The sequence below is a fragment of the Myxocyprinus asiaticus genome, chromosome 48 (assembly GCF_019703515.2).
Source record: "Myxocyprinus asiaticus isolate MX2 ecotype Aquarium Trade chromosome 48, UBuf_Myxa_2, whole genome shotgun sequence".
NCBI classification, from domain to species: domain Eukaryota; kingdom Metazoa; phylum Chordata; class Actinopteri; order Cypriniformes; family Catostomidae; genus Myxocyprinus; species Myxocyprinus asiaticus.
The window spans coordinates 28,023,802-28,051,746 of record NC_059391.1 but is presented as its reverse complement, the minus strand read 5'-3'; the positions used below and the strand labels follow the sequence as shown (position 1 = coordinate 28,051,746).

At 37.3% G+C, this 27,945-nt stretch overlaps 2 protein-coding genes and 1 pseudogene across 13 annotated transcripts in view; 2 read left to right on the top strand and 1 right to left on the bottom strand.

The window, feature by feature from the left end:
• The window catches only part of LOC127437619 (tyrosine--tRNA ligase, mitochondrial-like), a 145,884-nt pseudogene that overhangs the window by 68,793 nt on the left and 49,146 nt on the right, over positions 1-27,945 (top strand).
• LOC127437130 (E3 ubiquitin-protein ligase RNF19B-like) overlaps positions 1-27,945 on the bottom strand; it is a 127,035-nt gene that overhangs the window by 56,177 nt on the left and 42,913 nt on the right. The gene's annotated exons all lie outside the window — the stretch shown is intronic.
• LOC127437111 (ribonuclease inhibitor-like) overlaps positions 5,950-27,945 on the top strand; it is a 481,472-nt gene continuing 459,476 nt past the window's right edge. For all 12 annotated transcript variants that reach the window (XR_007896522.1, XM_051691790.1, XM_051691789.1 and 9 more), the window contains exon 1: positions 5,950-6,072. Coding sequence is in view for 11 of the 12 variants with exons in the window: in XM_051691790.1 (XP_051547750.1) it covers positions 6,001-6,072 (72 nt within the window). In the remaining variant the exon portion in view is untranslated. The remainder of the gene's footprint in view (positions 6,073-27,945) is intronic.

Sequence of the window (27,945 nt, the reverse complement as noted above, 5' to 3'; positions counted from 1 at the left end):
AGTGCGACATCCTTAATAACAGTGGATGAAATGTTCAGACCCTTACTAATGAGTAGATCAAGAGTGTGTCCGCGATTGTGAGTGGGCCCATCTGCATGCTGAGTCAGGTCAAAAGTGTTTAAAACTGTTATGAGTTCTTTGGCAGAGGTGTGTTCAGGATTATCTGAATATGAATGTTGAAATCCCCATTAATTACAAAACAGTCAAATTCAGAGGAAGTTCTTGATAACAGTTCTGTAAAATCATCAACAAAACCAGGAGAGTATTTTGGCAGCCAATAAATAATTATGAATAGAATGTGTGGAGCCCCTTTTAGTACAGTACTTGGTCAAGTAATCACCAAGTGATGCTTGCATTGAAAGCTTAAATATCTCCACCTCTCCTAACAGCTCTGCAGACACTCATAGAATTAAAGTTTGGAGGGGCGGATTCATTGAGGACTGTTGCACTGCAGCTGTTATCTAACCAAATTTCATTTAGAAAAATGAAGTCCAGGTTGTTTGTGATGATGAGGTCATTGACTAAAAACTACTTGTTCTTTAGTGAGTGGGTGTTTAAAAGTGCTAACTTGACAGTATCTGTTTTTGGCCCCATAGCAATATCGGATTGATGTCTAATAGGCAACAGATTAGATCAGTTTGCCATACGTCTTGAGAGGGCCTTAGTGTTCCTATCACTTAACAGATGTAGAAAAAGCTACTGGCACAGCGGGTTCCTGTTTGTTCTATAAACATTTGTGAGTGTTGCTGCTACCATAGCAGGGACCCGACACATATCACTGAGAGCTGTTATCAGTTGTTTGTTGTTCACTGAGAGCAGAAGGACGATGTGTCCCCTGGCATTGTGGCAGTGGCCGGAGAGCTCTCTCAGAGGGAGGGGAAGGGTGAGCTGGGCCTGCAGGCTTTGGTGGTAGAGGGGCCTGCCGTTTTTTTGGTTGGTATCTGGGGGCTTGCAGCAATGGAGTGGGAGAGCTTTCTTCCGGCATACACTTGTTCCTCTATTTTCTCAGAGAATCTCAGAAGTGGGGATGTTGACAAGAGGGAGAAAGTGTGTGGTGAGAGAGGCTGTGGCTCTGGTGTTTCCGGAGGCTGAAGTATGTTATCTTGGTTCCCTTGGCTTTTTTCCAGGAAATCGTCCTTGGGTCCTGTATCTTGGAGCAGATCTAAGTTGTCACAGTCCGACTGTAGTATGCTCTGTGTGTGGGCCTGGATTGTGTCCCTAAGCAGTGGATGTGTCACGTTTATGTGTTTTGTTCTTGTTTTCATGTCTTTTATTTTCAAGTTTAGTTCCTGTTCCTGTTCAGATCATGTGGTGTCATGTCATGTGATTTCCTGTTCCCTCATGTGATCTTGTCACTTTTTTTCCCCTGTTCATGTGTCTTGTTTTCATTGGTTCATTGTTTGAATACCTTGTTATCAGTCTTGTCTTTTCATTGGTCCAGTCTTGTTATCTTGTTTATAGTTTAGTCTTGTGATTGGTTGTCTTGTTTACCTGTTACCCATGCCCTTGTATTTAAGCCCTCATGTTTGCCATTGTCAATTGTCAGGTATTGTTTGGTGTAACGTTGTCCAAGTCCAAGTCCAAGTCCAAGTCCAAGTCCAAGTCCAAGTCCAAGTCCAAGTCCAAGTCCAAGTCCAAGTCCAAGTCCAAGTCCAAGTCCTTTGTTCCACTTCATGTTGGATTTCACAACTGTAAATAAACTTGACCTGAGTTCCTACATCTACATTGAAGTTTTGCTACAGATGCCAGGGTGTCAAGTCTTTGCATTGTTTTTATGTGGAGATTTTAGTTACCACGTTGAGTTAAGAGGAGGCTGACATGCTGTCTTACTGGTATTGCACATTTTATCGATCTTTGTTCACCTCAAAGTGCGTGAGGTTCCTGTTTCCGAAATGTGCAGGTGCTGTTAAGTCCAAAGATGCTGAAGTAATGCTGAAACTTCCACCAATGCTTCCAGAACACAGTTAAGATAGATGTAGGTTTGATATTCGTTGGATTCGTTGCAGACAACAATCTTACAAATATAAAATGAGCACAATTAGGTTAACGAGTATACATCTGTATCATACTGGTATAAAACATTATACTCAAAGCCGTTAACGCTTGTTGATGCTGCAGAATTATGCCAAAATGCACCGATGCACTATCACCTTCCTTGTGTACATAATGAACTGTCTACAAATTTCACCTAGTGCTAAAACATAAGCCGTATCAAAGCATTCATTCAGTTAGTTGTGCAAAAACTACTTAATTTCAATACTTAAAGAAAAATACCTGTCTTTAGAAGAACTTTAAGTATCAAAAGTAAATACAGCAAATTAAAATCAATTCACCTCATAAAATGCAATCCATCCATGCTGATGAAATAGATGCAATTTGAATTCTGCATGAAAATGGATGTGATGAATTTCTCCCAAAAGCTGTGTCTTTCATCCAGTTTTAAAAACCAATTTTAGATATTTAGAAATGCGCTGTCGAGTAATTCAAGGCTTAAGAGAGTGATGTAAGAGTTACTAAGTTATTTGTGTTATGTTTAAAAAAACTATGGATGATAGTAAATTAATAACTGATTATTAATGTGTAGAATGGGAAATAAATCTGTTTGTGGGCTGGGCAGTAGCCAAATTTACCTTTAGACGTCACAGTTCACGAAGTTTTGGCAAAACAAATCAAATTCCAGTTCATTGCTTTAATGTGAAATATCTTTTTTGTTTCTTTTTTTTTTAAGTTTCATTGTCAAATGTCACATCAGCATTAGACACTTTACAAGTCAAATAAAACCTGTTTTACGGAAGAATTAATTTGCTTTAAAGTGCTTTAACAAAAGTATGAGCAAAAATATTTTAGCCCTTAAACCCTGAAGTTGGGGTCAGTTTCTTCCATTGTATTTTTTCCATTGCATTACTGTAAATGTTTTTTATTTATTTATTTAGCTTGGGTTTCGAAAAAAACCCAAGCTATGAATCAATGGATTTTTGTGATAATCAACATTATGCAGCAAATGCTGTCGACAGAGCTTAACTACTGAACCTGAAATATTGCTGTAAACTATAGGCAAAGCAAGTTTATTTACTGTATATAGCACATTCAAACACAATGCTAATTCAAAGTGCTTTACAAGAAAATAAAAGATACATACATAAAAAAAGAGTTTGGGGTGCCTCATCTGAAACACTGAACAGGTGCCCAGTGGTCTAAAGATGCTTCCACCATACAGCATTTAATAAACTATAAATGGAATCAGTTACCTCTTGGACACTGGTCAAGGGGTAACCTGAAAACTTTTCTGCACTGAACACTTTTTTGCCCTTTTACCATGTGAAGGATTTAATAAGGATTTTCTTTCCTTGGTCTCCAATTTCTCTTTTTTTCCCCTTGTATTTGATTGCTCTTGAGCTTACAAACCTAATTAATGTGAACTCAGAATCATGCAGTGTTTGTGGCAACATTCACAATTGCCTTTTTTTAAAGAAACATTCAAACAAATGATTGCCTAAAACTAAACCTAACATGTTTTGTTTTTCTCATTTAGTTTTTGAGCAGCAAGATGCAGCACAATATCTTCTTATGATATTGCACAAAATGCCCGAGCCATCAAAGGTAATTTCAGAACATGTTATTGAAAAAAAGGCAATGTTGATTTTCTAAATTTTGACTCTTAACTGTGGCAATCTCCCGGATACTTCTAGATTTTTAAAGGCATCATGGTGACCTCCACAGTGTGTTGTTCCTGCAAGAAAGTAAATGAAGCAGAAACAGAGTTTCTGTCAATACCCCTGTCTATTGATTTAAAAGGAAAACGTGACGTGGTAAGAGCAAATGTGTTGACTTGTACTGAAATAGCATTGACCAGCCAAATATGATTTTTTTTATAAATGTAGCCTTATATTGAACTTAAAACCTGATAATGTGGGAGGTGACTTATACCGAGATAGAATGATGGGACAAGAAGTCTCCAGAATTTGTCAAAAGACATTTTCATAAATATTATTTACCAAACTGATACTGATATATTAAATGATAAACATGGAAACTATAATTCAAATCTTGCAATTTCATTTTCATTTCTGACTTTAGATTTATGCTTGGATGGAGTTCATGGGAATCCATGAAATGAAAGGAGAAGATCAACTATACTGCGTTAACTGTAATGCAATGAGTGACATGGAAACTGCAAGTATCATTGTTTTTATAAACCAATTTATATTTCGAAAATTACCACATTTGTTAAAAAATGACTTTTATAAGTATTTTTATTCCAGTGTTTTTTTGAGATATGAGAAAATTAGTCTTTAGCTTTAGTTTATACAGTATATTTTCAATGCACGTGTTAAATAATTTACAACCTTGTTTCCAAAAAAGTTGGGTCACTGTGTAAAATGTAAATAAAAACAGAATGCAATGACTTGCAAATCATTTAAACCCTACATTTAATTGAAAATAGTACAAAGACAATATATGAAATGTATGCTCATTTTGAAGTTGATGCCAGCAACACATTTCATAAAAGTTGGGTCAGGGGCACATTTACCACTGTGTTGCGTCACCTCTTCTTTTAACAACACTCTGTAAACGTTTGGGAACTGAGGAGACCATTTGGTGTAGTTTTGAAAGTGAAATGTTTTCCCATTATTGCTTGATATAGGATTTCAGCTGCTTAACAGTTCGGGGCCTCCTTTGTCATATTATTGCCAAATGTTTTCAATGGGTGACAGGTCTGGACTGAAGGCAGGCCAGTTAGCACCCAGACTCTTTTACAAAACCTGTATATATCGTTCCGCGTTAATGGTACCTTCACAGATGTGCAAGTTGCCCATGCCATGTGCTCTAATGCACCCCTATACCACACAGATGCTGGCTTTTGAACTGTGCGCTGATAACAAGCTGGATGGTCCCTTTCCTCTTTAGCCCGAAGGACGCGGCATCCGTGATTTCCAAATAGAATTTCAAATTTTGATTCGTCAGACCACAGGACAGTTTTCCACTTGGCCTCAGTCCATCTTAAATGAGCTCGGGCACAGAGAAGGTGGCAGCATTTCTGGATCTTGTTTATATATGGTTTTTCTTTGCTTGATAGAGTTTTAACTTGCATTTGAGGATGCAACGATGAGCTGTGTTCACTGGCAATGGCTTTCCGATGTGCTCCTAAGCCCATGAAGTGATTTCCACTACAGAATCGTATCTGCTTTTAATGCAGTGCCACCTGAGGGCCCAAAGATCACGGCCATTCAATACTGGTTTTTGGCCTTGTCCCTTGCGTACAGAGATTTCTCTGGATTCTCTGAATCTTTCAATGATATTATGTAGCATAGAGGATTAAATCCCCAAATTCTTTGCAATTTTATGTTGAGAAACTTTATTCTTAAATTGTTGAACTATTTGCCCATACAGTCTTTCACAAAGTGGTGAACCCCTCCCCATCTTTACTTCTGAAAGACTTTATACCCAATCATGTTACTGACCTGTTGCCAATTAACCTAATTAGTTGTGAGATGTTCCACCAGGTGGTTTTTTTTAGCATTACACAAATGTTCCAGTCTTTTGTTGCCTTCAAATTCAAAATGAGCATATTTTTTTCAAAAAACAATAATATTTCTAAATTTCAACATTTGATATGTTATCTTTGTACTGTTTTCAATTAAATATAGGGTTTAAATGATTTGCAATTTATTGCATTCTGTTTTTATTTACATTTTACACAGTGTCCCAACTTTTTTGGAAAAGGGGTTGTACTAAATTTACCCTGCCTTGCACATGGTAAGATGGTAAATAAAATTGTATTAGTAAATTATGCATTTAATTTTAAAGCATTATGGAATAAAGAATAATAGATTGATACAGTCAAAACTATTTGGCAATAATGGAATCATTCAACACGTTTTGTAAATTTTTAAGGATATGTAATTTGAACATTTAAATAATTACCTATATTTTTAACAACAGGAACATGACATCAAAGAATGGCCAGAAATTTTGACTCTGCAGCTGAAGAGATTTGAGATGACCCTCACAAAAACTGAATTTTATTTCTGGAAAAATGAATGCAAAGTTGAGATTTCTTCAAATATTCAGGTAAATAATAGTTATTAAAATGACCAGGTGGACATTGTGTAGAGTGGGGTCCAAAAGTCCCCACATTGAAAATCTGGTATTCAAATTGTATTTTATAAAACAATTACATCTAGTTTACAAACATCTATGATTTTGAAAAGTCCTGTTGAAACACACAAGATTCTCTTTGAAACATTCTCAAATCATGCTGGATATTATCATCATCATGTTTTGTTCATGCCAGCCCCAGTGCATGCTGATATTAAAATGCCAAAGACATTCTCTAATTCAGATTAATTTTCAATTCAACATTTTACTTAATTTTGTTGTTATGATTAGTAATGAAGAAATTTATATTAAATTAGAAAAATGCAAAATAGAAAGATTTTCCCTTGTGGTCTCAGACATTCCATTGACCAATGAGAAATTTCTTGCATAATTAGTGCCTGTTTAACAAGATAGTTGAGATTGTGTTTACTTATAGCAAATTGTGCTTTTGCAAAGCAGACAGAGTTTCGAATTTAAAGGGTAATTTTTGTTCTAAAATTCATTACCTTATTCACAAGTAAACACAAGCTGATTTTCTCACATCTCAGAAACAGAATGACATTTCTGTAATTCTTTGAGTATTATATATGATGCTTGACAAGAAAGCAAAACAATCTAAGGGACCCACTCTTTGTTTAGACAAAATCCAGAGAATATCAAACAATTCTTTGATAAGGCAACAAGGTGAAAACATGTGAAACAATTGTGATGACTTGTAACCTAGGAAGTTGTGTTACCAAGGTAAACATTTTAAATGTTAAAATGATTTGATGTATGTATTCAGTATAATCTCCCCTTTTCATTAAGTCTATTAATTTTTGGCAGTTTTTGTCAAAAAATTCTGTTACAGAATTATATAAAAAATATGGTCTATCTTGGAGACCACACTTCTGACGTGTTTACACACAAACAGATGAAAACATCAATCATAGAGACAGTAGAAATGTTTTAAATCAACCAATTCAGAGTATTTTCCATTTACAAAATACTTTATGCAACCAGTTTAAATATTCTGTTCATCATAACATTACTGTTCAAACAAACTCAAGACCAAAGGCAACACCTCACATGCCCAACAAATAAGGTTTCATCACACTCATTGTAAAACCATTTTAGTCAGTGAACCAGATGTTAGTGCATACCAAAGAGGGTTGCTAATATCAGAAATATGCTCAGATTTACAGTTGCTAAAGTTAATGGTTGAATAGAAACAACAGGCATATAGTTTTACTCATAGACTAAAAGCTGTTTATTTGTATTCAGCTTTGAGTTACAAAGAATAGAGATGCAATGGCAAGTCAAGTCATATCAGTTTTATTTAACAAATAAGAAGAACTTTGTATTTTATTTTAAATGTGTAGTCCATCATTAGACCACGGTGATGCAGGCGTAGATCAGTGAGGTGCATCGCAGCTCAGTCAGCAGGTCAGTTTTCTGAGGTCTATCTTAAGTTCATGGTTCAGGCAGTGGCATATGAAATATCCCATGTCTTATAGTTGGAGCTGGCATCAGTTCATGCTCTGAAGTCCATCCTAATAGACTGAAGTGATGTCTGGCTGGCACCGCTGCATTTAGTTGTAGACTAAGAGACACGTAGCAGTGGAGTCCGACACCAAGCAGGAACGGAGCTGGATTTGGCCGGTTCTGGTGACCTCGGGATATGAATCAGGGAAGCAAATAGAATTAAAGCTGCAAGCAGCCTTTGTGCATGTTGGGGGTGCTGGTGGAATGATGTTTGACACAGCTGTGCACTTTTGCAACCATTGGACATTGCGCTTTTAAGTAAGATGTTATTTACTGCATGGAGTATGTGTCGGTAGACATGATGTATTGCCAGTTGGTGGTGCTATGACTATAACTGAATATTGGCATGTAGATGTCTTCAGGCTAGGACTCTTATCAAACATGTGAAGATTGGGGCAGATTGGACACTGTATCTTTGAGTTACAACAACTTCCTGTTTCATGGCGAAACAGAGAAATTCGCCATGTCGCAATGGACACACCATTCAACGTAAACTCAAAAGCTTTGCAATTTAGCATCGCAAAGGTCTTTAGATTAGACTGACCAAATATGTTGTGGATCTGATTAATTCTCTAGGAGGAGTTTGTTAAAGTACAATGCCTGAAAATGGCAAAAACTGCTCCAAAACTGCACAGAAAATTCAAAATGACTGACTTAGGGTATGGCTCCAAGAGGCTTTTTTTGTAAGTCTTGGGATGTTACATGTGGCTGCCGAATTTCATACATGTAGGTGAAATGTAGCGCGAGGGCTACTTCATTGAAATTTTGTAGGTGGCGCTATCGAGCCATTTTGCCACACTTAATCCTGAGACCCATATCAGATATATATTTTCACCACTTCTGACGCATATGCAAATTTTTGTGAGTTCTCAAGCATGTTAAGCTCCTCAAGTAATTCCTGTTTCATGGCGAAACATCGAAATTCACCACGCCACCAGAGGAACGTCGTTCCATGAAAACTCACAAATTTCACAATAAAGCACCATCAAGGTCTTAAGAATTTTCTGACCACGTTTGAGGTGGATGTGGTCATCCTGCCAGGAGGAGTGCATCACAGTGTAAAACATGTCAGTTCCTGTTGCCAGTAGGTGGTGCGATGACTATAACTGAATATTTGCATGTAGAAGTCTTCAGCCCGGGACTGTTATCAAACATGTGAAGTTTGGGGTGGATAGGACACTGTATCTTTGAGTTACAACAACTTCCTGTTTCATGGCGAAACATAGAAATTTGCCATGCCACCACAGACACGCCATTCAACGAAAACTCAAAATCTTCACTATTTAGCATCGCAAAGGTCTTTAGATTAGACTGACCAAATATGTTGTCGATATGATTAATTATCTAGGAGGAGTTCGTTAAAGTACAATGCCTGAAAATGTCAAAAACTGCTCAAATTGCTCAGAAAATTCAAAATGGCTGACATAGGGTATGGCTCTAAGAGGCTTTTTGGTAAGTCTTGGGATGTTACATGTTGCTACTGAATTTTGTACATGTAGTTGAAATGAAGCGTGAGGGCTACTTTGTTGAAATATTGTAGGTGGCGCTATCGAGCCATTTTGCCACACTTAATCCTGAGACCCATATCAGATAAAACTTTTCACTACTGACGCATGTGCAAAATTGTGTGAGTTTTCGAGCATATTAAGCCCCTTAAAAATGTGATTCATTTCGGAAAAGAAGAAGAACGAGGGGTCCCCCGTCACAGGGGGATGTAGGGCCCTCGCAAAATGTAGACAGGGCAAACTGACAAGCGTGTGATTTGTATCCTGAGCAGGAGTCAGAGCACTTGGAATGTCAACAAGAAATTAGAGATTCATCAAAAGAACTTGAGCATGTTGATATAATTCCTGATCTATCCATTCAAAATGAAAGAAGCAATTGATTTGAATCTAGTTTGAATGTCTTGTGTAGATCAGATGCTCTCAATCTACTTAGGTCTCTGAACTCCAAATAAAAATATATTTTCTATCAAGTAAGACAGTGGTGCTTAGAGAAAGTTAGATGTAAAAAGCCAGAGCCTTTCCATGTATTTGTTACTGGAGGTGCAGGAACAGGAAAGTCACATTTAATCAGAGCTATTCATTATGAAGTGACCAGATTATTATCCCAAATTGCAACTGCACCAGACAAAGTTTCTGTTCTATTGACAGCACCTACTGGAATTGCTGCTTTCAACTTGGGTGCCAAGACCATCCATAGTACATTTGCAATAGGGACAGATGTAAAATTGCCTTACACACCTTTAGGAGAAGAAAAATAAATACAATGCGTGTGGTATTTAGTGACTTGCATATACTGATTATAGATAAAATTTCTATAGTAAACCATAGCCTACTAGCCTATGTCCATGGTAGGCTTAGACAAATAAAGCAGACAGTGACTACTCTCCATTTGGTAAAGTTAGTATAATTGCTGTGGGAGATTTTTTCCAATTGCCACCTGTGAGAGGAAAACCATTTTATTTGCAAAATGCTCCATTGTTTTTGTGGAACAGCACATTTGCACTGTCAGAATTAACAATCATTGTTAGACAAAAAGACTCCGCTTTTGCAGAAATATTGAATAGATTGTGTACACATAGCAAGAGTTCCCCACTATCACTTAATGACTTAAATATGCTCAAAAATAGGGAAACTGGGCAAACCTCCTCCGCTTTACACATTTTCCCAACAAATACGCAAGTGGAAGAGCATAACATCAAACAGGTAATTGCATATTGCCCAGACCACATGTGTAGAGGCTCAGAATTTTGAGAAAAATCAACAAACTGAACAAATGCAACTTCAAAGGGGACATTTTTCCAAATTATTTAATTCCTGTTTACCTGAAACGTTTCTATCAGGTAAAGGTGCGTGAGTCATGTGAATTAAGAATATTGACGTCACTGATGGGCTTGTAAATGGTGTCTGTGGGACTGTAAGAGACTTGGCTCTTAATACAAACAACACAATTGTGAATGTAGTATTTGTTCATTTGGTGATGATAAAATTGGGAATACCACTAGAAAGCGTATACACCACATAGAAACATCATGAATTCCACTCCAATTACTTTAGAGGAAGAGCGAGTTAACAGCAAGGGTGGGTTGCGTAAGCAGTTCCCATTAAAGTTGGCATGTGCTTGCACTGTACACAGTGCAAGGATTAACTGTCAATGAAGCAGTCATATCACTAAAAAATATTTTTGCAGCTGGACAGGCATATGTTGCTTTAAGTTGAGTCAAGACTTTAAGTGGGTTGATCAGTCAAGATTTAGCCGATAAAGCAATTTATTGCAAAAACAACACCCAAGAATGTATCAACACAGTGCCACAGTTTGAACTTTATAAAATTTCACCACATAACACCAACAAATCTTTTTCAGTTTTTCTAATGAATGTTCAGGATTTACACTGCCATTTGCTAGATTTAACAGCTTCAGTCCAATCCTATAATTATAGCTGTATAGCTGTAACAGATACATGGCTGCCTGAAAACATATCAAGTGAATCCACTTGCATTGAAGGCTACTGCTTTCACAGTGCTCCACGTTGTTTTGCTTACAGTACAGACAACCCTCTGTTAAACTCAATTCAACACCAAAAACATGGTGGTGTTGGCATATACTGTAGAACTAATGATTACAATATTTTGGACATTCCCAATGTTAACATAGAGTGCATAATATGTCAACTCAACAAACTTGATATAATCATAGTTGTTATTTACAGGCCACCACAATATTGCTTATCTTTGTTTCAAAAATATATTACCAAGCTCTGCAATACATTAAACAATGTGTCAGATAATATCTTTTTAATTGGTGATTGGAAAGATGATGAATTGAAAACACATACAATGTCTATATTGATGGCAAACCTAGACTATGTTCAGTGTGTCAAAAAACCTAAAACACTGAAAATGGAACATTGATTGATCATGTGTACAAGAAAATGACATCTAAATATTTTTATATATTCTCACAAACATTACTGTGTTTCTATAACATATAAAATTGTGTAACTGAATACAGCGTCTGCCTCATAATTGCCATGTTGGTGTTATCAGGAATGGCCCAATGGTAACCATGCACAATTTGAAGCTGATCAGACCAAGCGTGACCAAGTTATACCCACTTCCTGGCCGACTTCCTGTTTGGCAGAGCTTAAGACTGTCAGCGCGAATTTGTCCTGCTGGATGAGATCTGTATATGTACCGAGCTTAGAGACTATAGCTGAAAAAGGTGTGCTACAGAGCATCCCAAAAATGCATATTTTAAAGGGGGCAAAACAGAGCCCCCCCCACGACCCCCCCATGTGAACTTTTGCCCAGCCCTAATGGTTAACAACTCTGATGTGTGTGCCAAATGTCATGTACATTTAAGCATTCCAAGTGCCTCAAACACACCTAATATATAAAGACAGGAATAATAACTTTCAATGTGTTGCCATGGCAACATTATAAAAGATATCGATAAATCCTACCAATTTCACATCAGCATTATCTTGACATTATTTTAAACATCTTTGAAGCAGTTCAGGTAAAAATGAGAGTGCTATTCCAAAGTCTGTAAAATGTGGCACACTTCTTGCTGCCAGTCGGTGGCACTATGAACGTGCCCCACAATAGTCACATCCACGTGATCAGCCCCCAATACCAAATATAAATTTCAGTTTTGATCTAAATCACACAATGCACACCAAAGATATGAGCACTTCCTTTTTCTCATTTTTCACTATAACTGTATCGCCTCACCATGGCAACACCATTCGATATATCAAAAATCAGTTTGCAATTTAGCATCTTTAATGTCTTGGCATGATGTTGGCAACGTTTGGTGCCTGTCACATAAATCCCCTAGGAGGAGTATTTCAAATTCCAGAGCATGCATTTTACAAACAAACCAAAATGGCTGACTTCCTGTTGGGCAGAGCTAATACAAGCCAAAGGGAGATATGTCTGTCATGGTGAGAACAATGTCCTCACCAAAACTTGTGAATATCAGACAAACTCTGTGGCAACCACAGCGATAAACTCATTCAAAATGTTAGGGGGTGCTATGAAGTCCACTGGCCACACCCAAGACAAATGACAAAAGAATGATAAAATCTTGCAAAACTTTGACAGGTGTGCTAAGTTTCAAGATTTTGAGTATTACAAAGGCATGAAATATGCATTTACAAACTAGGGGGCACTGTGGAACCGATGAGGCATGTCTATGCTGAATTGCAATATCAAATCAAAAGATGTCCTAAGACAAATGTATGTGTAAACTTTCATAAGTTTTCAGCCATCGTAAGCCCCTCAAAACACCGCAGGAAAATTTGAAAATCCCACATTCCATCCAACATAGCTGACTTCCTGTTGGGCAGAGTCAAATACAACCAAGTGAACTTTGTCTAACATGATGAGAGCAGTAACCATACCAAATCTTGTGCACATCTAAGCAACTTCATCCCAACCATTGCCTGCGTTTTGAGGCGCTGTAGAGCTCCTCAATCACACCCAAGCCTAAACACTACATAACTTTTTGATTTTACGCAGGCCTGATGTGTGTGCCAAGTTTCTTGAGTTTTCAAGCATGATGAATGTCTAAAACTGGGTATATGCGCTAAAAATGAAAGTGAAAAAACATTTCAAAAACAATAGGGCTTTAGCTCTCGGCCTGCAGCTCCGGTGCTCGGGCCCTAATAATAATCCTTAGAAGAACAATAGGGCCTCTGCACTTTCATTGCTTAGGCCCTAAATATAGTTGCAAACAGCGATGACGTGCCTAAGCACCATGGGTCCATTTCCACCCTCGGCTTTTGGAAAACAATGCAAGGTGGACACATGAATTTGGCATTTGACATTATTCTAAACAATTTTGAAGCAATTTGGGTAAATATAAGATAACTATTTTAAAGTCTATTGTAAGAGCCACACTTCCTGCTACCAGGTGGGGGCGTTATGTCCGTGACCCAAAATGCCCCCAACATACATCTCAGTTTTGATCTAAAGCACACATTGCACACAGAAGATATGGGACACTTCTTGTTTCCCATTTTTGCCATTAATTTAATGCCTCGCCATAGCAACATCGTTCGATATTTAAAAATCTGTTTGCAGTTTAGCATCTTCAATGTCTTGTGTTGTCTAAATGTTGTGACAGTCTCATGAATCACCTAGGAGGAGTATTTAAAAGTTCAGAGAATTATCTTTCTATCTATCTGTCTGTCTGTCCATTTTTAATAGTTAATTTTTTTTTGCTAACTGATTCATTTGACATTTTTGCTTAATATAATTATTAATTGAAAAAATATGTAGATCTAAAGATTATATTGTAATGAAGTTATTTACTATTTTTATTTATCCTTAAAATTGCTTTAAATTAACAAAAGTAACTCAAGGCATTAGGTGTTAAGATAGTATAAGTAGTGTAGGAACAGTATGCATGTTAGGAATTCAATTAAACTGTCCGCATTCTACGTCATTATTATGTAGGGGAATTTATAATGGAATTAGTCATGTTCGACAACCATTATAAGAAAGATAAATGACAAATAATTAGATTATTAACATCTCGTATCTGCTCACAATTTCTATTGTAAGGAATTAGCTTTAATAAGGGAATTATGATTAATTCACTTATTGGAGTAATATTATTCTCATGGCTTATTGAAAATAATATCATACACATATTTTAGATATGAGCTTTGAAGCAAGATCTTTTAAAATCATGTGACGAGATTATTTATCAAAGTATACCACAGTCAAATTATCTTTGTATACAAACATGAAACAGGTTGGTAAGTAAAGTGTTGAGTGGTTAGTGTGACCTTGTATGAACTTAGTGTATGGTAGCTAGGGTTTTCGAGTACCTTAAAGTAAGGTTGGGTGCTTTATCTATAAGTAAAACAGTTTGATATTTCCCTATAGTGATTGGATGTGTTAAAGGTGTGTTGTGAGAACAGTTCAAACTATGTCAGACTGGTTTAGCTGTATGTGAAACTTTTTAAAACTGTGTCAGACTGTTTCAAGTTCCCTCTTTTCTGGTCTAGGAGCTCTTGTCTGTCGACTTGGTTTCGGTGGACCCATTTGAAGATTGGCACTTTGTGTCTTGGCTAATCACAATCCTCTAGGTGACTGTGAGTGCTGATGAAGCTACAGATTATAGAAGTCTTTCACATAGATCTTGATGTCTATATATAACTCATAATGAGTTGCTGTATGACTGAGTTTGTGTCATGTTCTGAGTTAAGATGTGGTTGAGGTTAAGGCTAATGGCTGAGTTTTCTGTCCATAAGCCAGTGCCGTGTCGGTCACTGTTGTGCCTGGCACCTGTATTCCTGTCATTGGTTGCAACAGGAGGAGTATGCAATGTCTTTATGGTCGGCCTTGGGTGGATTCTGCTTGAAGTACAGTACTGTGCAAAAGTTATGGGCATTTGTGAAAAATGTTGCATGGTGAGGTTGTCTTCAAAAATAATGCCATAATTAGTTTTCATTTATCAATTAACATCATACAAAGTCCAGTAAGCATCAAAAATTTAAATCAATATTTGGTGTAGCCAACTTTGCCTTTGAAACAGCCCCAATTCTCCTAGGTACACCTGGACACAGTTTTTCTTGGTTGTCGGCAGATAGGATGTTCCAAGCATCTTGGAGAATTCGCCACAGTTCTTCTATCTATTTAGGCTGTCTCAATTGCTTCTGTCTCTTCGTGTAATCTCAGACTGACACAATGTTCAGTGGGGGGCTTTGTGGTGCCATGATATCTGTTGCATGGCTCCCTGTTCTTCTATTCTAATATTTTCTATTTGCAAAAGTAATGTGTGGGAGTCTAAAATATATTTTTCCTATTGACACACTAAAGCTGAAGATAGATATAAATACCCATCTTAAGACAAATGCTTTTGTGAAACATCTTAAGTGCCTAAAACTTTTGCACAGTACTATATGCTGTGAGTAGCTTCAGCAGTTCTGTTGAGTCTTCTGCAGGTGGCTTATCTGTTTTGTGTGCAGGCTTAGTTCTGTGTTTGTGTGCAGGCTCAGTTCTGTGTCTGTCTGCACAGTGTTGAGATGCTTTCATCATCGGTTGCCTTTAAGTCTCCAACTGGGTTCCTATGTCGTCTTTCTTTTGGATTGCTTGAGGGATGTGGTTTGTTCCATGGTTTCTCACAGTGGTTGGACATGCATATGGGTCTGGCACTGATGTGAGGGTTACGCTCTTGATTGCCATGGGGTTTACTCTGCTCTATGCTGGAGAACCTGGCTTTGCTGTGATGCCACATATCTTCTGATGCCGGCCCTTGGTTTTGAGAGGCAAGGCTTGAGACTGATGATGCCTTCTGGGCCTTTCTTGAGGCAATTCTTTGTTTAACATAAGCCTTATGTGCCAAGTCACACAGTTGTTGAGCTGTCATCGTGCGAGGACAGGCTGTGACTCCTAGATGATAGCTCACTGTGAGATGCAAGTTTCGGAGGAAAATGGATTTGAAGTTAAATTCTTTTTCCATCTCAGATTTGTTCTGGGACTGGAAGTAGTCTTGCCATAGTTGATGGTAGTAGGCTTGTATGGTCTCTTTCTGTCCCTGTTTGGTGTTCAGGGCGGTAAACAGTTCTTGTTCAGACTCTGGATCTGAAAATTCTTTAATCAGGGCTTCTCTCAGAAGATGGTAGTAAGACTGTATGGTTTGACTGTCAAGAAAACTTTGTACCTCATGGCTGGATGTTATCCATAGTAGGCATAAAGTGTCACTGTTAGTCATCTGAGGCCTCATATTCAGGCAGAAGTCTATGTCACGCTGGTCAGCATGGATCTTGTGACCCTCAGCAGGATTTGGTGTGAACTTGTCAATGTTCCTTGCCAGCTTGTCGAGGTCTTTAAAATTCATTCCAGGTGCTGCTTCAGGATTCGTTGGGATGTTTACCCTTTCACTCTAGTTGGGGAGGGGTTCTTTGAAGAGGGCTGGTGAAGTTTTATGCTGTGAGCCCTCGTGTCTTTCATCATGTGGCAGCTTTTGGTTGTAGGATGCTGCTTTGTTGACCAGGGGTGCTGCTATGGGATGCCAGTTCATTTTAAGCTCTTGCCTTAACTCGCAAGAGTGTTTCAGTTCATCTCGGACCATGTCAAGCTCATCTTTGGTGAGGTCAAGTTGTTGGGTCAGGCTTTCAATTTCAGTTCTGGACATTTCCAGATGGCCTTCCAAGGCCTTGTTTCGAGAGTTCATGTCTTTCAAATCTAGAGTTTCTTTTCCAGGTCCTCTTGGGTGGCTTTAGCCTGCTGCTCTCTGTGCTTGGCAGCTGTCAGTGCTTCCTGGGGCCATTCGATTTCTCTCATTGATGCTTGTCCCAGTTGTTTGGATACCTTGCGTCGATCTTGGGCTTCAGCTTCTAGCTGGTCTATGCGGCACATGGCATGCATTAGCACCTTTTGTGTCTTTGTGGACTGCAGCTTTAGGTCATTTACTTACTGAGTCAGATGGGTGGCGTTCTTGTTGCTTGGTTTAATCTGGCCTATGAGGTTGTGGGCCAGGTAGTTGGTGAATTTTTCCAGCATGTCACTCAGTATCACCTTCATTCTTTCCAGTGGGCCGTGGGGTCAGTCTTCAGCGACATGTTGGCACACTGTAGTGGAAGACTAGGGAGAGAACTGACACAGATCTGCACGGGGTTAAGGGCCTAGGTGTAGTGTTGCAGCTAGATGTTGGCTTCAATGTATGGGGACACAAATTAAGGGTAGTAACAGCTAAGTGTTGTTTTCAGAGAATGTGAGCAACTAGTGAAGTGTAATAAAAAAAAATTCAGTCTGGCAGGATTGACACCATACACCTGTTTATGCGGTACAGTTAAAATGATTACCACAGATGCCTCAAAGGCATTCTCGGGGGTGGTGACGGTTACCTGGCACTTCTCCCTGCAATTTATTTCCAGACATGGCTGCGTTTGGATACTGGAATTTGGATTGCATTGATAAACACAAAGAAAGTAGTTGCGTGAGGTTAGACTAGGGAGAACACACAAAATTTGGTTCATAATTTGACATTTCAAGGTGACTCTTACTGATGATAAATAATTTAACCAGAATTATCTGTGGTTAAACAGGCTTTGTCTCTAGACTGTAAACAGTAGGGAGAGAAAAGTTAGAGGGAGACAGAATTAAAAATGAAATGGAAAATAAACAAAGACTAAATTAACAAAATCCACCAATAAATGTTCTGTTGTTATGCTTAATAGCAATATCAGGGATTCCGATTGAGGCTTGGTGCTCGTTGATCGTGATTGTGTAACAGAACATTTTTATTGGAGGGACTTTGTCAATTTAAAATTCCACAATGGATAAGGCTTATACTGTGTGGCCTGGAGATTGTGTCGATGATGTTCAGTGGGGGCTCTCCACATAGAACAGAATCAGCTCAGTGCACAACACACAAAAGTGAAATCAAATAAAACAGCCGATAAGTAATTAAAAAATAAGCTGGAAACTGATGGGTGGTAGAAAATAATAAGAATGACAGGCAGCTGTAAGTTTCAGACTTATTATTATCTAGTAGTTCAGCTATGGTAAGGAATTGATAAAAGTGGTAATAATAAAGGAATCATGGAGAAAAGAGACATTTTAATCAGCTCTCCAAATTCAGCTTAAATTAACTTAAACTCAGTTGCTCATTGAGAGACAATAATTTGTGTTATGAGATAATGGAGAGGGAGAAAAACTGAAAAAATGCATGAGAGAGAGAGATAAAATGTGTTTAAAGTTTGAGAAGTTAAAGGGTTAAATCACTTAAAGTTTGTTCAAACACAAGCTATATCTAACTGTAACAGGCCACAGGATGCTAACCACTAGCTTTTTATGTTAGGGTTTAGGATAGGCTTTCAATGAAAGACCGCTAACTTATTAGCTTAGCTATGCTGTGCTATGTTGACAATATGGTGCCGGCAGTTTGCGCATACACATTGAGTTGCCCCAGAAGAGTCTCTTTAAGACTTCCCTTGAACTTTCATCTTCATAGCAACCAATGGCATTGATTTATGATCTTTCTATAGCACTAATAAAAATACAAGTTCATCGATTCATATGAACATCAGCATGTTCACCAATGCACAAATCACAGCAGTCACGTCTAGCTCATTGTAACTCAATGTGGCTCTAGTGATCTCAATGCATTCAAGGTGAATCTTAATGCAAAAATAAAGTAACATGCTGTAACAGGTAAAGGTTGGGCAGGGAGGAGGTGGGAACCAGCCGAACAGTCAACATAAAATTTAATGGACAACATAAACTTAAACCAACATAAAACATAAGGACACACACACAACACGGCTGTGTGTGTGTCTCTCTCTCTCGAACTGGCACCTCCGGCTGCCCCTTATCTCGCTCTCCCACTGATCAGCTGATTCAGCGCCAGCCATGCTCCATCACGGCCCGGCCACACCCTCCTCCTCATCACACATGCTTAGTCATTTGCAGCATGGTATTTATCACTCTAGTTCTTTTAAAGAGCAATTCTTCAGTAATGCAATTACAAACAACTGACGTAATTGTTATACGAAGTGGTGCTTATACTTTCAACTCATTCGGAGCAAGATTAATCTATATTTAAACTGCAGGTTCACTGTGGATGTTTAAAAAACAACATAATTTGAACAGTTTCTGGATACGCAACAGGGTTTATCCACTGATGTTAAACAGATTTAGTGCAAATCTCTAGTGTGATCAAACATTTATACTTCCATTCAAAATTACACCCAGACATTGATGCGCATTACACAAGTTATTTTCAAATACGCTCAGTGAGCAGACACAAAAATGCGAACCTCTACTTCATTGATTACACCACAGACAGTTAAGATAGACTAGTTGAATGCACTGAAACATCACAATGTCATCAATCTAGCTATTAAATAAGGCCATTTAGAAATAAATTGAGGAGCATCATTCATTTATTTTCCTTACAGAACTGCAAGGCGAATTCTCATCCTACCAGGGGAAATTTCAAACTCCTTTCATGGAGTTTTAGTTTAACTGGAACTTTATTCCATAAAGTGTGTCTGGGTTTGATTCATCATAGAGTTGAATTCTATTTTTGTGTTCTTTTCATGAGCACTGAAGGCGGCGTTCAGCCTAACTCATAGCGGGGAGGTAATACTCTTGCTTTTTCATTGTCATGACAACAAACCAGAGCATAATTTATAAGCCACAGATGCTATCTTTAGACTAGTTTCATGTTCTGTATCTAGATTCAAAGAAAAGAATGACTGTGTGTATAAAACGACAAATAACTTATTTAGATTTTTTGCCCGCGTTCTCCACCATTATTATGTAGGAACAGTATGTGTGTTAGAAATTAAACTGTCCACATTCTACGTCATTATGTAGGGAAATTTATAATGGAATACGTTGCGTTCTACAACCATTATAAGAAAGATAAATGACAAATAATTAAATTATTTGTCTGAATAAAATTCTCAATCATTAAAATCATAATACAACATCTCGTATCTGCTCACAATTTCTATTGTAAGGAATTAGCTTTAATAAGGGAATTATAATTAATTCACTTATTGGAGTAATATTATTCTCATGGCTTACTGAAAATAATATCACACACATATTTTGGATATGAGCTATGAAGCAAGGTCTTTTAAAATCATGTGACGAGATTATCAAATATACCACAGTCAAATTATCTTTGAATACAAACAAGACTTTATTGCTATTCTAAACATAAAACTAATCTAACACATACAAACATGAAACAGGTTGGCAAGTAAAGTGACAGAATGTGAAAGAAATTATCAGTACAGAGAAAATTAACTTTATGGAGTCTGTAGACAATGCCTTAAGAACCATTTATCCTTCTTTGAGTCTAAATCAATTTGCAATCGGATTACCCAAAGTATATAAATAATACACCTGCATTTTCAGCAAAGTCTGGAGATGTACTTGCGTGTTGTTGCGTTGCTTGGTTCTTGGGCTCTTTGTAGAAAGTTCATTCTGTTGATGTTTTGGGACCTCTGTTAATGATCGTAGATTGTTCTTTGTCTGTTGCATCGATGGATGATGAGGCAGGGCTTTGAAGCGTGGGCCTTTCGCAAGGAAGTGTGTGAACTGTAGAACAGAGAGTGAGAGGCTTCCTCCGGACTTTGTGTCCTGAGCTTCCTTGGACTCTACATGGCAAGGAGGCTGCAAGCCACGAGGGCAAGAGCACGGAGGAATGAGGAGCTGCAGAGGAATTGAAGAGCAGAGAAGAGAGAAGACCAAAGATTTCTTCCTTGGTACCAGAGTCTTGAGTGTAGACTGGCCACACCCCAAAGAGGCTCTAAGCCAATCAGAGGCGGCTTTTCAGAGGCACATGGTCAAGAGTGTCCTCCCCTCAAGATAATTAATTTATGGCCTTTGTTCCAAGGTTTGTCAGTTTCCTGCTCAAAAACGGAACATTTTAAACATGACTTTCATAAGAAAATTATAACTGCAAATAACCCCAAAATACTTCACACCATCATTCTGGAATTTAAGAGACAATCAATTACATACCAAACACTTGTACATTCTTTTTAAATTACAGTTATAATTCAGTTGTAATGCATGATAAAACTTTCTACTAATTTGTTCATAACATGTTATGAAAAACATAATTGTCAGGTTTACGATCAGATTAAACCTTGAATGAGCGTTCTAGGCACTTTGGCAGATTAGGTGCAGGATAAAATTACATTAGAGTAAATTTTGCGTTTGTGTCAAAGTTCCTAGATTAAGATGAGATGTCCTGAGGTACACTTGTATATACTTGAAAAATTCATTTGTACATTTGAAGTTATGAGCATTAGTCTATTCTGCTAAAGATAATACCAAGGAATCCTTTCAAAGAAAGCATGCTTTCTTCAAGTCATCAAGCTCTTTTTGTCTTGGGTGAGTTTTAGCATATGACGGTCAGGCGTTCCCCAGGAAATGTCTCATTTTAAGTGTGTCAAATTGGCTGTTGCCCAGAATTAGTATCTTTTCATGGGTTTCCAGGGTTCTTTATCTCTCTCTCTTGGAATGTGTTTTCCACTGGTGGTGGTTTTCCAAGTGTGTGTTCGGACAGATCTGCCCTTGTTTCTCAAGATGATTAAGTTGCACAGATGGTTATCCTTATCTCATTTAGCTGGGTCATGCCAGACTTTAAGGAACCATTTTGTCAGCTCTTAGTTTTATGGCTCTGAGGAATTTCCGGTGCTCTAGGCCATCTTGGTGAAATTCTGTTTTAATTCTTCTTAATTTCCTTCTGCCTTCAGTCACTACAGTAGATTTCAGTATGAGCACAGAAGTCATTTAGGCTTGTAATTTCATTGCAATTCTGTTTCGTGGTTTGAATTTCTTTTATTCTTGCATTTCTTTCTCTGTTCATTGTCAAAATAAATGAAGTACATTAACTTGGAGTCTGTATTCCTTATTCATATGCACAACTGTTTAAATAGCCTCTAAATTAATGTTGGGCAAATGAGGACATAAATTAGGTTAGAATACTGCATTTCTGCCCATAGAATATATATTATAAGTTACCAACCATGATTACAGTGCAGTTAGGAAATATGGCCTCGTAATTTGGCTAGCTGGGATTACAAAATGACTGATTTTTTTTTTAAATATTTCATTTTTAACATTTTCTTAAATTTTCGATGCAATTTGCTCATTTTTTGGGGTTGTTTTGCAGTGAAAACTCACAAATCATCATTATATACCTCTGTAATATCTGCCTTTGATCTTGTAGCAGCTGATCCACTATGAGAAGTAAGAACTGTCCGACTTTACAGCTCTTATTTCACTCCTCGCCAGACTGCACCAGCCTGCTCTCGTCTACTTTATAAATGGATACATTAAAATCATTATGCAAGTTCATTTGCAATATATCACGAATATGTATATAGGTTATATACCTTACAGTCTTAGTGACCACCACTGCTATTCTTAATTTAGGATGGCAATCAGTTATCTGCACAGTTATACAAGCATCTAAACATCTTGCACCATGATCCACCCCTTACCCGACACAATCATTAAAATTCAAAGGTGTCTTTCTCAAGAGGGCTCTTACTGGCTGTAAAAGCAGAACCCTTCATTAATTTTTCGCATGCAAACTCAGGACAGTTTTTTACTTGCACAGGAAAGATTTTAACTAAAAAAAATTTGTTTAATCTATACATTTCCAGGATTGTACCATACAAATTGAATTTCATGTTTCCTTCAGAAATTAGTTTGAAAAAAAAAATCTTTATGCAGTAGTAACAAATGACTGTGATTGGTGCAGCCTGAAAATTGCTGAGAAAAGGAATAGTTGTCACATGATAGCGCTCCCCACGTGCATTTATTCAGAAGAGGTCAGACAATAATTTACATATTAATAATGATAGTAAGAAAGTTTAATAATGATTTAAATGAAAATGAAAACATAGTATAAAGTTTTTTTCTGTGGTAAACTGCCCAAGTGTTGGTTGGGACATTTCTGATCTTCTGAAAGTAGGTAGGGACATGTTGGATTCATGGTAACATTAGAATTGTATTATGGTAAAACTGTAGTAAATCCCTTAACGGTTTCCCTTAGCTAAGAGAAGTGTCTAAGGGATTATATGCAACACCCTCAGGTTATTTCAGGATGTAAGGGAAAATCACACTTTAAGTGTTATACTTAAGGGAAAAACTGATGTTTTATGCAACCGGGCATTGGGACTTACTTGTAATTCTTATTAAATAATATATTAGTACAATAAATCTTCATTCTGTTTAGGCAATAGTGTGAGGTTTCCATGGTTACATGGGCTGGCCTTTCTCAGTTTAGAAAGCAGCATCAACCACGTGATCATTTCAAGCGATACAGAGGAATTATAGCAAACTATAATTTATGGCAGAAAAAATATAAAATGTTTGTTGAAAATGAAAATATTTGCTGGCTCCAACTGCTAACAGCACTTACATTGTAACCAGTTATTTAGAAGTTATTATAATGTTTCTAATCTTGTAAATATCTTATATAATGTTGTGCGATAAAATGTTGTCACTTCACATGTGGTTTGAGAGGTGTTTCTAACATTAGTTTTATTTAGATCCCAAACTTTATATCTTACTCTCCCACCTTTATCGCATTTTATGAAAAAAAAAAAAAGGCTTGTCCTGTCCTTAGAAAAAGCTTTCATATAACAGATCTTTTTGTTATTATTGTTCTCAAATGTATATTTTGTTTTTATGCCAATTCCTGCCGACTTTACTCTTTGTACAGATGTGGTCTTTTGGGAATCATTCACCAATGGAGCTTGGCTGTCATCTATTGGACATTTCTGGTACTGCGTCTGAATAAAAACTGCCACCAAAAGGTCATTTTTTGATATATCGACCTAAAATTTGGATCAGATCTGGGTTAGACGTGGCTTTGATTTTCTAATATTTTTACATATCATTTGAGATTTTTTGTATATTTTATTTATATAACAAAATAAAAAGTTTGTGTAGTACATTTTCATTACAATAAACGTAAACTTCTATTACTTTTTTATTTCAGTTTAAAAACCGTTTTCACTTGCACAATAAACTGCCAAGTGTCTTCAAAGAGACCAGGCAGTAGGTCTGTACTCCCTAGCATTGATGAGTTACAACCGTTTAACTTTACACCCAACTATAGGAAGAAAGAAATAACAATGTATTGCCATGGCAACACTATTTAAGATATCAAATATCCCTTTACAATTTACACCAGCTGTGTCTTGGCATTATTGTAAAGAATTTTGAAGCAATTCATGTAAACACAAGCAGGCTATTTCAATGTCTGTTGAAATTGTCTTACTTCCTGCTGCCAGTTGGTGGCGCTATGACCGTGACCCGTAATAGCCTAATAAATGTGATCAGCCCCCGTTACAAAATATACTGCTGAATTTTCATCAAAATCATACAATGCACACAGAAGATATAAGGAACTTCCTGTTTCACATTTTTGCCCTTAATTTGTTGCCTTGCCATGGCAATACCGTTCGATATATAAAAAATCAGTTCGCAATTTAGCATCTTCAGTGTCTTGGCATAAGGTTGCCTAAATTTGGTGACAGTCACATTAATCCCCTAGGAGGAGTATTCAAAAGATAAGGGCCTGCAATTTTCAAAAAAATTTATATCCAGTCCAAAATGGCTGACTTCCTGTTGGGCGGAGCTTATGATTGTAATTTTGAAAGTTGTCCAGCTTGATGAGAACAATATATGTAGGAAGTTTGGTGACTGTAGAAGAAACTGACCCCACCACTTTTGTCAAATGTGGTGCTACAGAGCTCCCCAGCCACGCCCATGTGTTAACTTTTTCCCAGGCCTAACTCTGATGTGTGCAAAATATCATGAAAATTCAAGCATGCCAAGTACCTCAAAAATGTGAATATACATAAAAAGGAATAATGACATTTAATGCATTGCCATGGCAACACTATTTAATATATCAAGAATCCCTACCGAATTTTAAATCTGCACTGTCTTGACATTATTCTAAATAAAACTGAAGCAATTCAGGTAAACATAAGAGGGATATTTCAAGGTCTGTTAAAAGTGCCACACTTCCGACCTTTACCCAAAATAGCCACATCGATGTGATCAGCCCACAAGGACAAACATGCAAGCAGAAGATATGCGACACTTCCTGTTTCCCATTTCTTGACGTTTATCATGTCGCCATGGCAACACCATTCGATATATCAAAACTCGGTTTGCAGTTTAACATCGTCAGTGTCTTGGCATGATGGCACCCACATTTGGTACCTGTAACATGAAATCCCTATGCGGAGTTTTTCAAATTCCAGAGCATACATTTTTCAAACATACATTTTTCAAACATTTTTCAGTGCTTGGGCCCTAATAATCCTTAGAAGAACAATAGGGTCTCTGCACATTCAGTGCTTGGGCCCTAATAATATTAGCGTAGATGCCATTTTTTTTTTTTTGGCAGAGTAATAGATGATGATAAATGTTTTTGTTTCCGGCAGACATAACTAATGCAGCCTAATTGTGAGTTGATGGTAAATTATGCGTATGTCTGGCTAAATAGATGAGTCTTTAGACTAGACTTAAACTGAGTTAGTGTGTCTGTGTCCCGAACAGTGTTAGGGAGACCATTCCATAGTTTAGGAGCCAAATATGAAAAGGATCTACCTCCTTTTGTGGATTATGATATTCTAGGAACTATTAACAGGCCAGAATTTTGCGATCATAATGAACGTGATGGAATATAGCATGGGAGAAGGCCACTTAAGTACTGTGGAACTAGACCATTCAATGCTTTGTACGTAGTTAACAAAAGTTTATAATTAATACGGAAATTAACAGGTAGCCAATGTAACGATGATAAAATGGGGTTAATATGATCATATTTCTTGATTCTGGTAAGCACTCTGGCTGCTGCATTTTGAACCAGTTGAAGTTTATTTATTGAACTTGCTGGACATCCTCTCAGTAATGCATTACAATAATCTAGTCTTGAGGTCATGAACACATGAATTAGTTTTTTGGCAACAGCAACAGAGAGCATATGTCACAACTTGGCAATATTTCTGAGGTGGAAGAATGCTGTTATACAAACATTGGAAATGTGATTTTCAAAGGATAGATTGGTATCAAATATCAATATTTTTGCTGTAGAAGACGATGTAATAGTACATCCTTCGAGAGTCAAATTATATTTTAATGGCTTATTTTTAGAGGTTTTTGGTCCAATTATTAGTACCTCTGTTTTGTCGGAATTGAGTTGAAGGAAATTTCTGGACATCCAGTCTTTGATTTAATTGATACACTCTGCTAATTTGGAGAATTGTGAAATTTTGTCAGGTTTTGAAGAAATATAAAGTTGGGTATCGTCTGCTATCGTCAGTGGAAACTTATTCCACGATTCCTGATAATATTTCCCAGATGAAGCATATATATAAAGAGAAAAGCAGAGGCCCTAAAACTGATCCCTGTGGCACTCCATACTTAACTTTTGTTTGTTTTGATAATTCCTCATTTACGCATACACTGGTGGCCAAAAGTTTGGAAAATGTTCAGATTTTGCTGTTTTGGAAGGAAATTGGTACTTCACCAAAGTGGCATTCAACTGATCACAAAGTATAGTCAGGACATTACTGATGTAAAAAAACAGCACCATCACTATTTGAAAAAAGTCATTTTTGATCAAATCTAGACAGGCCCCATTTCCAACAGCCATCACTCCAACACCTTATCCTTGATTAATCATGCTAAATTGCTAATTTGGTACTAGAAAATCACTTGCCATTATATCAAACACAGTTGAAAGCTGTTTGGTTCATTAAATGAAGCTTAACATTGTCTTTGTGTTTGTTTTTGAGTTGCCACAGCATGCAATAGACTGGCATGTCTTAAGAAAAATATTAGGTCAAACATGGCAAAAAAGAAACAGCTTTCTCTAGAAACTCATCAGTCAATCATTGTTTTGATGTATGAAGGCTATACAATGCTTGAAATTACCAAAAAACTGAAGATTTCATACAAAGGTGTACACTACAGTCTTCAAAGACAAAGGACAACTGGCTCTAACAAGGACAGAAAGAGATGTGGAAGACCAGATGTACAACTAAACAAGGGGATAAGTACATCAGAGTCTCTAGTTTGAGAAATAGACGCCTCACATGTCCTCAGCTGACAGCTTCATTGAATTCTACCCGCTCAACACCAGTTTCATGTACAACAGTAAAGATAAGACTCAGGGGTGCAGGCCTTATGGGAAGAATTGCAAAGAAAAAGCCACCTTTGAAACAGAAAAACAAAAAGAAAAGGTTAGAGTGGGCAAAGAAACAAAGACATTGGACAACAGATAATTGGAAAAGAGTGTTATGGATCTTAACCCCATTGAGTTTTTGTGGGATCAGCTAGACTGTAAGGTGCGTGAGAAGTGTCCAACAAGACAGCCACATCTATGGCAAGTGCTACAGGAAGTGTGGGGTGAAATGTCACCTGAGTATCTGGACAAACTGACAGCTAGAATGCCAAGGATCTGCAAAGCTGTCATTGCTGTATGTGGAGGATTTTTTTGAAGTAGTTTAAGAAGTTCTTTTCAAATTGTAATAGTAATTTGGTAACACTTTATTTTGATGGTCCCAAATAGATATTTAACTGACTATAAGTGACTTATCAACTGGCTTGCTATAGCTAGTAAACAGTGTTTCAACAAACATTCAGTAGACTTTCAGTAGCCTGTATTTAGATCTCTATTAATGAACTACTTACATTATTGTTGAGAACATCAGTTCATTAAAAGGTCATTAATAGAGATCTATATACAGGCTACTGAAAGTATACTGAATGTTTGTTGAAACACTGTTTTCTACCTATAGCAAGT